At 39.0% G+C, this 14,887-nt stretch overlaps 1 protein-coding gene across 2 annotated transcripts in view; it reads left to right on the plus strand.

Annotated features, from left to right (window-relative positions):
- Positions 1 to 14,887, plus strand: part of adcy8 (adenylate cyclase 8 (brain)) — a 138,700-nt gene that overhangs the window by 64,805 nt on the left and 59,008 nt on the right. For both annotated transcript variants that reach the window (XM_047369014.1, XM_047369015.1), the window contains exon 2: positions 848 to 997. In XM_047369014.1, coding sequence (XP_047224970.1) covers positions 848 to 997 — 150 coding nt within the window. The remainder of the gene's footprint in view (positions 1 to 847; positions 998 to 14,887) is intronic.

Below are 14,887 nucleotides of genomic sequence, written 5' to 3' on the forward strand. Positions count from 1 at the left end.
TTTATTTTTTCCAACCCTTCGGTATGTGAAGATATTACAGAGACTCTCTGAAATTCTGACCCACCAACCCACCCCCCCATCAGAGCATCTCTTTGCAAACCTGCTGCAGACGCCTTTATTGGAGTTTGGGGTCTTTTCGGATCATCTTTGTTTAGCTTGTTCTTCTGCTGTTGTAATCCCTCAGTAATGATTTCTAATAATGCAGACATCTTTCCTTGTATGTAACACCGAATTATAATGTACCCAGTAAATAATCTCTTGTGCTTTTAATTCATCCTACTTTTGCTCAAATATTTTGTTTAATGCATGTTTAGTGACTCCCTGAAAGTTGTTGGATAACCTGGTGAAAATAAACCATAAATGTAACTCCAGACACAGATTCTTCCCTGAACTGGAAGGAGCATTTTTTGCTGATTATTTTGTCTGTGGCTGAGGTTTTTTTTTTAAAGTCTAGATAAAATCACCAAATGTAAATGATGTTTCAGTCTGCATTGAGGAGAACAGAGCAACAGATGCTGTGTGTGTGCAGCAGTGAGGAGGCTTTAAAGCCCTCTAACGGATGTTTTGACACATTTTCCTGGTGTTGTCTGGAGATGCTCACACATGCTCATCTCTCTGCAGCAGGTTTTTCCACCCATTTAAAAAAGTACTGTCACAAATCTGAACTTAATCTGAACTTAAATATGTATTTCTCATATTTAACAAGAATTAGCATTAAATTTGTTAACAAATAAGCAAATCTACTTTCTGAGAGATCAAACCTGAGAAAGTGAACGTCCAACGTGAACTGGAATGATAAGATTCTAGAAAAGGCAGCAGTATTTATGTGAGTTTTTCTGTGTTTCAGGTCACAGCTCAGGCTGTGCTCTTCATGTGCATGAACACTGCTGGGATATTTATCAGTTACCTGTCTGACCGGGCTCAGCGGCAGGCCTTCCTCGAGACCCGGCGCTGCATCGAAGCTCGCCTGAGACTGGAGACAGAGAACCAGAGACAGGTCAGTGCATGTGGACCAGCCAAGACAAAAATTCTGCTGACATGATGCTAAAACTGCTTCTGAGTTAAATGCATGTCAGAAAACTTTGAATTACTGCCTGAGCATCTTTGTCAGGAAGAGACCTACATCAGAATCAGCATAAAGGACTAAAAGACATATTTCCAATCAAAAGCAAAAGCGGAGTAGACATACCTGCGGGGGAAAAGCAGATTAAACCACAAAAAGACAGGATTTCACACTGAATCGAGACATGAGCTCATACTGCAGACACTCAGGCAGAAGCTGGTTGGATAATTATTAATCAAAGGTCAAAGGGTAGGAGTGAAACAAGACATAAAACAGGGAATCTGTGAGAACAATCTGGAATCTAGAAGCAGCTGGATCTAAACCACAAGTGACACATTTCACATGAATCAGTACTTCTGAGATCATACAGAACCCAAACCTTCCCAAAGACTGATTGGGTCCAGTAAACACAAACTGGCAATGGCTTTAATTCAGTCTCGACTTCAAGCTTAATCACAACCCCGACCCTCATTCTTCATCCCTGCTGTTGTACATTAATTGATCATATTCCTAAATAGCTTTCATTTTTACTGATAAAGTCAACTGAGAGCAGCTTTGGGGCCATCAACGTATTTTTGGTAAATGTGAGTAGTGTGAGCAGTGGTTTTGGCCTTGACACTCTTCCTCTGAAGCCATTTTTGCCCATTTCTTCTGTCTTATTGTTAAATCATGAACTTTGACCTTAACGGAGGCCAGTAAGACCTGCAGAGGTTTAGATGTTGTTCTGGGTTTTTTGTAACCTCCTGGATGTCTTGCGGATGGAGCTCTTGGAGTAATTTTGGTTGGCTTGTCCTGGGAAGGTTCTCTAGTGTTTTCTCCACTGTTGGATGATGGTTCTCACTGTGGTTCACTGGAGTCCAAAAGCCTTAGAAATGGGTTTGTAACAGCTTCCAGACTTATTAATGACTTCGTTTCTCATCTGAACATGACTTTCTTTAGATCTGGACATGATGTGTTGCTTTTTGAATGTTTTTTAACCTACTTCATGTTGTCAGGCAGGTTCCTTTGTTTATGTCTTCTGTCTTTGTGTTTCAGGCTATATAGAGAAACTGGGTCCTTATATGTGCCAGGGCAGGTTTTGCTCTACAAACAGGATATTTCAAGACAGAATCCTGATTACAAGATTGACTTTATTAAATGAAGACTCAAACAGTGACCTGTTTGTATGGCCTTAAAGCAGTTGTATTATTGGTGTGCTGACAGGTTCTTTTTAAGTGATTTCTTTATTTTACAGGTTAGGCAGTAAGCAGGCCTGTGTACAGATAGGGAAATTGAATTTAGCTGTCCCAAAAAGCCAAAAAAAAACCAATTGCGCAATCACAGTGAATCAATAGTGTAACAACACATGGGGCCTGCTGACAGATTTTCTCCTAACACTGAAATAGATGACAACCGATTTTTGTATTTACTCACATAATCTTTGACATCTCAGCACTGTATTTGGTAATGTTCCCCAAAAGGTATTTTTGTTTCAGAAAAGAGGATTGTGAAAAAAACTGATTTGCCTTTTGAAAAACTATAGAAATAATTTGTGATTTATTTGTATTTCATGCTTTCAAGATGTTTTCTGGCTTAGAAATAGGATATTTGTTGTTTATTTTCTGTCGACTATTTTCTGCTGACTTGTCTAAGGGTGGTGGGGAGTTACAAAGCTTCTCCTGTTTGGTCCTGTATGTCTGCACATTGTTTACTGGCTCCTTCATGATAATGGGTCTGATTGTAACCGATTACAGCCGCAGAGCATATTTGGCTTTAAATGGGACTATATCTGTCCCTGTGAAACTCAAGTAAAACATGGGCGTTGAACACATTTCTATCCCTGTTGTTCAGTTTTGAAGCTCTGTATGAATAGATGTTGCTAAAAGAAGCAAAGCCACTGGTGAATTTCAGTGAACAGGCCTGAGTGTCTGCCGCATGTGGACAAAGAGTCCTCTCAGAGGAGAATAACATGGACGCATCATCCATCCAAAGCTGTCATGAGCAGCATGTGTCTCCACACATCACCCAACAACACACATGGTCTGACTCACATCAACAAACATGCAGCCGTGGAGCTGTAAGACTATTAAACCTACACCACATGGTGAGGCTCATATACTGGAAGTATATTATGTTGTGAGGACCCACTGCTCCTTGTGGGGACCAAAGCCAGGTCCCCATAGGGGAAAATGCTTTTGTTGGGTAGGGGTTAGGTTTAGGACTAAGGCGTGAATTGAGTTTAGGGTAAATTTAGTGTTAGGTATGTACTTGTAATGGTTAGATTTATGTTTAGGGTTAGGTCAGATAAATGAATGTAGAATGAATGGAAGTCAATCCAAAGTCCCTGTAAAGATGCAAACACACACCCCCACACGGGCGTGCACGCAGCTGATAGTGAGCTTTGTTTACACAGCGGAGTGGACAGCGGTTCTGAGATGGCACAGAAAGCTTTTAGTGGGCTCATATTTCCTAGAAGGCTTCGGCTTTGATGAGCTCCAGGATACTTTTTGTAATAGAGCGAGACGGGGCGCCACCTCAAGCACAACACCTTAATGTCAACCAATCAGAGCCTGGCATTTCTGCAAATATATACTTTAAGAACACAGCAGCTTGTTTTCAGGTCAGACCTTTGGACAAAATAAGCTTTTCTCCTTTGTTTTTCTCTGCACTGTGGAGGATTATTGAGATGTGAGCTGGAGCTGCTGGAAAAGGCAGCAAAATGCTGCAGCATTAAAGGCTCATCTGGTTTAGAGTTTATTATTCAAAAGGATCAAAGCAATACAAAGCTCTGTCATGGTGAATGAGGTTCCTGTCAGCCTTATAAAGCAGCTCAGCCTCCTTTAAAGCACTGGTGTGTTTTTATTTTTCCTTTCATTATTAGATTTATACATTTTATTTTTTTGCATTTCATTGGGATTGGGGTAAAAACCTATAGATGTAAATAGCAGACATGCTGACCCAGTGAGCAGCCAATTAAAAAACTATAGCATGTAGCTGTGTGAAGAACTTTTATTATTTGGAGATCCACTGGACCAAAACCAAAAAGCTAAAAGCTATCATAAATATGTGGAGATCATGTTCTCCTCTGGAACAAATGGCCTCCTGCTTTGCAGGTTGTGGCAATAGACGTATAGAGGTAAATTTGTCTCAATATTATTCAATCAAACAAAAAACTAATTTCAATCAAACAAAAAACTAATCTCAATCAAAAAAATAAATTGTGGTCAAAACTGTTGGAATATTCAATCAAAAACAAAAACTAATCTCAATCAAAAAATATTAAGTTGTGATCAAAACTTTCAGAGTTGTAATGATTTTTTTTTTTTTTTTATGGAATATTTTATTTTGGGGAGAAAACAAATTGTTTGAATAAACTTTTTTTGATTAAAATGATTTTTTTTCTCACAAAGAGAAAAAAGTTATTTGCAAAACATAAACTTTTATTTGCGCAGGTCAAAAATCTTTGGTTACGAGTCTCGCTTTTTTGGTTTTGACGCTCTCTGTTTTTGGTTGAACTAAACGAATTTTGAGTTCTGGAAACATGAACATCCTGGGCAGGGCCTAAAGACGAACGATGTAAGACATTTCCCTATTGGTTAGCGCTGACTAAAGCGGCCGCTCGAACTGCAGGGCTTGCAGCGTCGCTTCAGTGAGGAGACATCAACTCTACAGAAGAAAACTGCGGTTAAGTGAGCCGACAGTCAGAAATACGCGGTGACGCCAGCCGACACCAGCTCTCTCTTAAAGATTAGCGTTGCGCATACAAGGCGCAGGGTCATCTATATTATAACCAGAATTAATATTTCATAATTTTACTGTAAAGGTTTGGAGAAATACACAACTACCCCAAGTGTTGTATAAAACAGAGTCCATGTCGGGCAGATGGCATCCCATAATCCTGTGTGTTGTCCTCACAACCCGTGATACTTCCTCTCCTGTGCAGTTCCCTCACCACACTGTCATGCTGAGACACAGAGTGCTTTCCACCGTGGCCCTGTAGACATCTGTAAGCAGCTGAGGAGATGAAGAAGAGCTGTTGTTGTACCTTCTTCAACAGGCGAGGGGCGTTTCCGGTCCAGGAGAGGTCAGAGGAGATCTGGATGCTCTTGCACTTTAAGTTGTCCAGACCACTTCCCAGGACCTCATCGACCTCACCAAAAAGAAACGTTTGTGGTACTTTGTTGGGGTAGTTGTGTATTTCTCCAGAAATCTACAGTGAAATTATGAAATACTAATTCTGGTTATAATATAGATGACCCTCTAATATAATCTGAAGAGATTGTGTTGTCACCTCTCTTGGTTTTGGAGAAATAAATTCCTGAAAGTGGGATAAATGCATATAATGGTTGAGCATTTTGAGGTATTTTGACAAGATATTTCTCAAAAACTGTACAGTAAAATATAAAATATTTATTCTTTTACATAAAACATGAATGTGAAAGTTGTAAAAATGTAATTAATATAAATTTCTGTAGGCTACTTTTCGGTTTTCCTCTTATTTTCTCAACCGTTGCCAGGATCGGATCCTTTCTGCTCCATTACCGTAAAGCACCTTGTATGCGCGACGCTAATCTTTAAGAGAGAGCTGGTGTCGGCTGACGTGACCGCGTATTTCTGACTGTCGGCTCACTTGACCGCAGTTTTCTTCTGTACAGTTGATGTCTCCTCACTGAAGCGACGCTGCAAGCCCTGCAGTTGGAGCAGAAGTTCAGAGATGCGGGGGATCAGAGTCTGCAGCTTTAGTCAGCGCTAACCAATAGGGAAACGTCTTACAGCGTTCGTCTTTAGGCCCCGCCCAGGATGTTCAAAACCAAAAGAGCGAGACTCGTAACCAAAGATTTTTGACATGCGCTATAAAAGTTTATGTTTTGCAAATAACTTTTTTCTCTTTGTGAGAAAAAAATCATTTTAATCAAAAAAAGTTTTTTCAAACAATTGTTTTTCTCCCCAAAATAAAATATTCCATAAAAATAAAAAAAAAATCGTTACAACTCTGAAAGTTTTGATCACAACTTAATATTTTTTGATTGAGATTAGTTTTTTTTTTTAATTGAGATTAGATTTTTGTTTGATTGAATAATATTGAGACAAATTTAGCTCCATATAGACGGCGCTTTGCTGAAAGATAAACAATTTAAGTTTCAACTTTCAGTGAGATAAACCCCAGGGTCACACCCAAACTTCTTCAAACCTGAAGCAAAGGCGGCTTCTAGCTCAGCCCCAGGGTTCCTACACAACCTGGAAATATGCAGATTAAGGGAAGTGATTTCCAGGTCGTAGGTACGGAAAACGGAAATTGAGTATGGAAAAGTACTTCTGAGAACAGGTTGCTCCAATCAGTTGGTTTTATCCATCCATCCATGCATCCATCTGTCCGTCCGTCCATCCATCCGTTCGTCCATCCATCCATCCGTCCATCCATCCATCCATCCGTCCATCCATCCATCCATCCATCCATCCATCCATCCATCCATCCATCCATCCATCCATCCGTCTTATAATTGTTCCCCCTGGAAACGAACTCTCAGTCTCTAAAGTAGTTCTTCATTTAATGATGTAAAGTATCAGTAAATATTCAAACTACATAAATCTGAATGAGATTTTTCTTTTTTGTTTTATAGTAGGTTCAGTATGTGATCTTCAACAGCCCATATTATAATTGATCAAAACATTTAGAAGGTCAACAAGCTGCACGGACCTATAAATAAATGGTTCCATGATTTGCTTTTTCTCTTGAAATAGATTTTTGATTATACAGCACAGCTCAGCCTCTGGGTCACTGCAGCCATTGTCTCTCTGAAAGCTTCCGGGAAATAAGAGGATAATCTGTGTGGAAATTGTAAATTAAAATGCCACGTATTCATCGAGTCCAGAGAAATAAGAAACAGAAACAAAATTTAAATTAGACAGGAAAACACACCGCGTATGAATAATGCATCACTGGGCCATATATTTGATCAGAGATAATGTATCTGTTTTATTTCATCATGGGCAAAGAGTATGCAAAACCACATCCAGGCTTCTATTTTCTACCACAGAACAGAAATGTAACTTTCTGTTGACACGTAACAATGTGCCAGTTTAAACTCTCTAGTCTGTTTTAAATAACCCTGTTAATTGAAAATACGTTTTTATTACATCAAAATTAAAGACACGCCCAATGCAATTGCTGTAAAATTAAGCATTTAAAATACATTTCAAAGTACTTTCTTACTAAATTATCACTTTTAATCAGTAATCTGTGACTTTACGTATAAAATGACATGTTACAGAGACCAATGTCTTATAGCCACTCTTCAAAATGGAAAAGACAAAAGAACATGGCATTCAACTAATTCAGACATGTGCTAATATTCATGTCAGGAAATGGCAACAGGGAAACAGCTAGTGGCATAAATATGTCCAGTTTGCTAAACTCCAGTGCTTTAAATGGAACTGTGTGCATTGGTGAGATGTGGCTAAGATTGAGGTTTTTAGAAACAAACCCTCCAGATGTGTCTAACATGAAACAAATAACAATTATAAATGGAATGTCCACTGTTGAGTACGGTGGAGGATTTGTGATGCTGTGGACCTGTTTCCTTGCCAAAGGTTCTGGGAACCCTGTTCAGGATCACGGCCTCCTGAACTCTAGGAACTCAAAACTGAAAATGGGTCTTCATTGATTTTGTTTTAGCAGGATAATATAACCCCAAATATATGGCCAAATAAATCCAAAAATGGTTCTCCAGGAACAAAATAAAATTTTTTTATCCATCTGAGTTCCCTAAGTCCTATAGAAACACTGTGGGGTGAGCTGAAGACATACTGTAGAAACTCTCGCAACAGACTACAGCCAATATACTTCTTTCCACCTGTCATCCCTGGGAAGGTAGCTTGAAATGTAAAATCTGCAAAGCAAATAGAAAATTTACCAGTTTACTGAAGTTTTTAATACAGAAAATGAAAGGTTTTAGCATCAGAAAATAAAAAAATAACATAGCAAACAGGTTACAAAACGTTTAGAGATGAGAGGAAAAAGCAAAGCAGAGGAGTAAGGACAATCTGGAAACGGTGCAAAGATGAAAGGTCAAAGACCCCTCTCTCTGCATGCTCCAACCTTGTAAAAAGTCACAGAAGGCTGTAAGACTAAGATCTGTCCTACTGGCTAGAGGAAGAGATAATGATAATAGTTGTACTTAAATTACAGGCATCTATTTCATTGTGATAGCACAATAATCCTCGCTGAGTCTCAACTGTTCTGGATCTCATTCTTTGCTTGATCTTCAGCCTTTCAGAGATTATTAGAAAAATCTGAAATAAAGCTGTAGTTAAAACCTTGATTTCAAGCTATGAGATAAGTTGTAAACCACAAATTAACTCAGTGCTCACATAGAATGTGTTTTCATTGTTGCAAATAGTCATAGTACGATGAAAAACTGGTGTTTAAAACCAAAAAAACGGTAAAAGAGCGTTCCTTTTTTTATGAACCTTTTGTTCTCTGCCTTGAACAGAGAGTCCTTCACCATACATGCAGAGATGTTTTCTGGTGCACCTTGTGCACAGTGGGGAGGAAAATCTCTCAGAGATCTGCTGGAGGGCTTCATCCCTCAGCTAAAACTTAGCTGTGCTAATGACTATCAGAGCTAATCTGACACTGAGTCCTCTGGGTCTCAGCTGTCCAACCAGGGGCTGTGTCCACTGAAGCAACCATTCTAAAGTCCCATTAAATGTCCACACTGCAAGAAGTGACCAGCTGGGAAAGTCATGTATTCAAAGTACGTCAACATCAAAGTTTCAGTATTTAATTAATGTGTTTAACACTTCTTCAATGATTAATATGAAGACTAATAGATTTATATCCTGACTCGTTTAATGTCAGTTCTGGGTTTTCTTTCACTGAATATTAAAGGCCTCTTCAGTTCATGGAGAGGAGGATTATATCAGATAATTTTTTCTTGTTGCCACTGGAAGGTCAATCATATCTTGAAAGGAGAAGCACCTGGAGGCTCCATGAAACCTCCTCTTATTAGTTCATGTATTTACGGTCAAGCCTTAACAGCTAATCATTAGCTGTAAAACAAACCATGTTGAGAAGATGTTAAAATATGTTTATTTGAGAAAAGGGACATCAAACTGAAATGGCCCCAAAGTGAAGGTCTGAGTCTGCAGCCATATATTATTGGTTTGACGGGTTGTAAATGAGGGTTGATTTTGGTAAGTAAACGGACAGTTTTGTGCTCTAGTCTGACACCTGGTAGATTTATTTAAGGGACATTTTTACCCTGGAAAAGTTAATGACTTATTTTAGCTCTAAAATCTAGTTAAATCAAGTGACAAACTATTTAAAACTGTTCATTATAATACGTTTGTCAATTTTGACACAATATTGGTAGCGTTGAAGTGAAATATTAAAATGTTGCTACTTTTGTCTGTTAAATGTTTCAGAAATATTCATCAAAAAGTCTTGTGAGCTTTTAATTTATCTGAATTTGTCTGTTTATCTGAACATTTTTATTTGCTTGAAATTAATTTTAACTCTGCAAATTTTGAAAATAATCCTCCTTTTACCCAAATGTTTAATATGTAAAATACAGTTGTGAAAGATGCAGAGCAAAGAGCTGGCAGATAGAACCAGAAACAAATGTCAGGGTTAATAAGTATTTTTGTGTTTTAAGTGAGAGGCAGGGAAACCTGAAGAAAAAAAGTGTTGTTTAATATTCATAACTGTGAACCGCAGCAGTGTGACAACGGTAACACTGCGGTGCTGATCTCCTGCGGGTGGGCTGAACTTCCACCTAGATTTCAGGATGAATCAGTAAAATCCACATTTCTTGCAGTGAAGCTCCACCGAACCCTGAAGCGTTTGGTTGTGATTCAGCATCCGAGACATCACTAACGCTCCACTGAAATGTTTGTCTGTCTGGACCTTCATTTAGGAAGTCTTCGCTCTGTTTTCCAGCTCAGAAGCAAACACAGAACAATAAAACAGAGCTGCTTGTGCTGAACAACTCAATACCCGACACATTTCTACAGGTTCTGACCCAACTGATGGTTATCTTTTAATGTAGAGCATCCAAATCTGAAGAAGATATTGAAGGGAATTGCTAATTTAAAATCAGGAAATGCGCTCGACTGTGTTATTCAAAGTGTGTTTAACATTGGTACTTAAATTGGATTGCTCTTTTCTGTTCAGCAGATGATTTCATGGGCATATGAATAATTGATCAGTAGTTTAAAAAACTCTAGTGTTAATTAAATGTTAAATAAAAATGAAAGAAAATATTTGTGTCTCTTGATTTAAAATGTTCGGACCGCAACGTGTTTGGATGAGGAAGGGAGTAGACGTCCTGCTATTTTAATTGGAGACCCCATGCTCTAGATTATCTGCAATGAAACATATTCACTCAATTCAATTCAATTCAATTCAATTCAGTTTTATTTATATAGCGCCAATTCACAACACATGTTGTTTCAAGGCACTTGACAACAGCCAGGTTCATACATTCCAATTAATCGTAACCATTGAACAGTTCAGTCAGATTCAGTTATTTATTCAAATTGGATAAAAAGGTTTTCTTTCTAAGGAAACCCAGCAGATTGCATCCAGTCAGTGACTTGCAGCATTCACTCCTCCTGGATGAGCATGTAGAGACAGTGGACAGTCACTGGCGTTGACTTTGCAGCAATCCCTCATACTGAGCATGCATGTAGCGACAGTGGAGAGGAAAAACTCCCTTTTAACAGGAAGAAACCTCCAGCAGAACCAGAACCAGGCTCAGTGTGAGCGGCCATCTGCCACGACCGACTGGGGGTTTGAGAGAACAGAGCAGAGACACAAAGAGAACAAAGAAGCACTGATCCAGGAGTACTTTCTATGGGAAGGAAAAGTAAATATTAATGGATGTAGCTCCTTTAGTTGTTTCACCTAGAAAGAAAGAACAGATAAACTCTGAGCCAGTTTTCAAGGTTAGAGTCTGAAAGAGAGCACATAGAGTTAGTCACAGTAGAAGCTCAGTCAGTAGCCATGTCTAGGAGAGAGAAAGGATTAAACACTGAAAGACAGGGCTATGTGGATCATCTGTAGAGGGTGAGCATTAAGTTGTTGCCAGCAGAAGCTCGGACGATTCCCCTCACCAGAAAGGTGTCACAGGTAGACGCAGAGTCAAGCCAGGTGTAGCTTCTAGGAAGAGAACAGAGAGAGAACAAAGTTAAAAGCTGAAATAACAGCAAATAATGCAAAATTGGAGAGTAGTGTGAGAATGTAGCGAAGAGGGTGAAAGTGGTCGTTATGTCCTCCAGCAGCCTAAGCCTATAGCAGCATAACTACACAGATAGTTTCAGTTCAGATTATTTAGTCAAACGGCGCTTATTTACAACAATGTCGTCTCAAGGAACCCCACAAAGGGTCCACTGATGGTCATTGTTATACTAAAAACCACAAGGATTGGGATACCTCTCTCTGTCAGACTGATTATAACCATCGGAAAAGAGAAGGGGTCATACAGGTAGCAGAAATGGAGGGTGTGTTTGCACCTCAACCATAACTGAGCCGGTTTAGTCTAAACCTGACTCCCCCTTACTCCAACCAACAGGGACGGAGGAAGGCTCCCTCCCTGATAAACTAAGCCACTCTAAGCTTTATCAAAAAGGAAAGTTTTAAGCCTAGCCTTAAAAGTAGACAGGGTGTCTGCCTCACGTACTAAAACTGGGAGCTGGTTCCACAGGAGAGGAGCCTGATAACTAAAGGATCTGCCTCCCATTCTACTTCTAGAGACTCTAGGAACCACCAGTAAACCTGCAGTCTGAGAACGAAGTGCTCTGTTGGGAACATATGGACCAATCAGATCTCTGATGTATGATGGAGCTAGATCATTAAGGACTTTATATGTGAGGAGGAGAAGTTTAAATTCTATTCTGGATTTAACAGGGAGCCAATGAAGGGAAGCTAAAATAGGAGAAATATGATCTCTCTTTTTAATTTTCATCAGAACTCTTGCTGCAGCATTTTGAATCAGCTGAAGGCTTTTAACTGCATTTTGTGGACATCCTGACAGTAAAGAATTACAATAGTCCAGCCTTGAAGTAACAAATGCATGGACTAGTTTTTCAGCGTCACTCCTGGACAGGATATTTCTAATTTTGGCAATGTTCCAGAGGTGAAAGAAGGAAATCCTAGAAACCTGTTTAATATGGGATTTAAATGACATGTCCTGGTCAACAGTAACACCAAGGTTTTTTACTTTATTACCGGAGGTCAATTTAATGCCATCCAGGTAAAAAGTCCCAGGTTAGTCCTAGATATTAGAATTATCAAATAAGGTATTTTAATGTGATTTGTTAAGAAGAAATGAGATAAAGCTTCATCTTTGGGTCCAGTTTTTGCTTGATGTTGAGTTTTCAGTGGAAACAGTGACAGTTTAATGAAAGCATTTCTTAAAATATTCAATCATAAATGTTGTCTCATACAAATTGTCCCCGCTGGAGTGTTTCTGAAACACAGGGAAACCATCAGTGGGGTGTTTTTCATTCAGTGTAACCGAGCAGATCAGATCATCTCTGAGCTATTATCCAGCCTCACCTTCTGGTGCTGTCCTCTGGTGCTTGAGGTTTTAAGAGGCTCTTGAGAGCCTCAGTTTGCTTCATGCAGCCTCACTTAGAGTGCATAATTTAGCATTTTTATTGTTTGGTGAAATACTTCAGTCAGAGGAAAAGAATGTGCAGCAGATTTACAGAACATGCTGTGCAAAAGTACTACTTCAACCTTTCGACATTTTGTCACATGGGTTTTACCTAATGATTAAATCAAGTTGATTAGACAAAAATATGAAACTATTGGGATTTTTTTGTTGGAGGAGAGTCTGGGCAAATGCAAGAATTAAAGCCTTGTTTTAAATGAGCATTTTCCATGATGTTCCAACTTCCCTTGATCTCTGTTTCAAAATTCACATTTTTTAAGTGACAGAGGCAAAGAACTGCACTAAAATGGAGACAGATGCTGCAGATAAGTTGTAAAACAAGTTTACTGGGGACTAATCACTGCTAATGCTTCCAGTGGAGTGTTAAAGGAAGGAACCAGTTTGGTTATGAAAGGAAAACTGGCACGTTTGGATTATTTTGTCCCCTCCAATCGTTCTGCTTCAAATATATTCCGTATTTTAGGAAAGCAGTTGTTTGGATCTGATGCAGATCTCCAGAGTCACTGAGAGATGCTCCCACACTAAATCTGTTCCTGTATTTGCAGAGTGCTGTTACGTCATTTAAAGGAATAAAATCATATCTTGTTTTCCTGTTTTTTCTGCAAGCCTTAAAGCTTTTATTAGAGTCCCACTCGGAGCCTCAGGCTCAGTTAATGTCATGTATTTGTTCTTACAAGCGTCATCTCTGCCATGTTGTCCTGTTTCTTGTTTTTCTGCCTTGTCAGGACAAAGCAGAGGCTTTTTTATGTTTTTTGGTGGCATCAGTGGCCTTAATGTTAGTTATTTTTCGAGAAGGGAGAAGGGGGAAGACATGCAAGACATGTGTGAGTGTTTTGACATTTTTCTAATTTGATGGTTGGTCAGAAATAAATATGCAAAACCTATCAAGACAAATTTAGCAAATCCTCCTTGGGAAAGCCATAGCCTGGGGAAAGAAACCATTTAAATGTTGCTGCAGCTTCCGTGTTGAAGGAATTTTACAACATAAAACTTACAAATTTACCAGGTTTGAATCGGATCTTTTCTAATCCACAAAGGGTCAAAAGTATACATACTGGTTCAAATGTAAAGATACACTTTAAATAATGTTTAGTTGAATGTCCCTAAACATGTTGCACCTCAGCTACACATTATTCTTCTGGCATCATTCAGGCTGGATATTTAATCACATCAGCAGGCAAATCTGGATCTCATTTAAACTGGTTTCCTGGCAAAAACAGCTTTAAAACATTGTCCATCTATTTTCAGGTTGGGGTTTTAGGTAGGTCATTTCAGGAGCTCAGTGGCCTGATGTAACACATAGTTTCAACCATCTGACTGTCGATTTAAGCTGAAGTTATAAGTAGTCCTCCTTCTTCATTATTCCATCCACTTTGTGCAATGCACCAGAACCACTTCCAGTACAGAACCACTTGCAACCCTACATCATAATGCTGCCACCACCATGTTTGACCACTGGTACACTGTTCTAAGATGTAAAAGCCACAGCTTGACTCCTTCAAACATGTTTGTTGTGATTGTGGCCAAATCTTTGTCTCATCTGACCGTAAAACTCCTCTCCAATAAAGAATTTGACTTGTCCGTGTAAGTAGCTCCATTTTCATTTAAGCTTGAAGGTGTTGCAGACTGGTTCCTGAGTAGTTCTTGAACATCCTAACCAGTTTCATTTCGTCTGACAAACACAGTTTGTGGTTGTACCCAGACCTTAAGAAAGAGGTCAAACGATAACATTTGTTTACATCCAATGATATGAACTGATGCATCTGGAATTTCCAGGTGTTTAGAAAAATATACAAAATACTTGTTTTCTTTAAAGCTCCACAATATATTCAATCATATTTGTCATCGTAAAATGCAAAGGACTGCTTGGATGCAATATTTGCAGCCCCACAGTAACTCCATGATTCTCCTTCTTAGATCTGCACTGAGTTCTGTGGACTTTGCTATTGTTCTGAGTCAGTCTAATAAATGCCATTTACTAAATCCCTTCTAGAACCAACCTACTTTATTTTCAAAGTTGTTTGACCCAACTCTTGCTTTTAAATAGCAGTGAAATGTTTATCCCATATAACCATTCCAGCATGGCTGGGTCAATTTGGTACCATTTCTGAACTGCAGTCAGGGGAACCCAAAATCATTCCAAGAGCCAGAAACCTGATTTAAATTA

The sequence above is a fragment of the Girardinichthys multiradiatus genome, chromosome 6 (assembly GCF_021462225.1).
Source record: "Girardinichthys multiradiatus isolate DD_20200921_A chromosome 6, DD_fGirMul_XY1, whole genome shotgun sequence".
Classification (NCBI taxonomy): Eukaryota; Metazoa; Chordata; class Actinopteri; order Cyprinodontiformes; family Goodeidae; genus Girardinichthys; species Girardinichthys multiradiatus.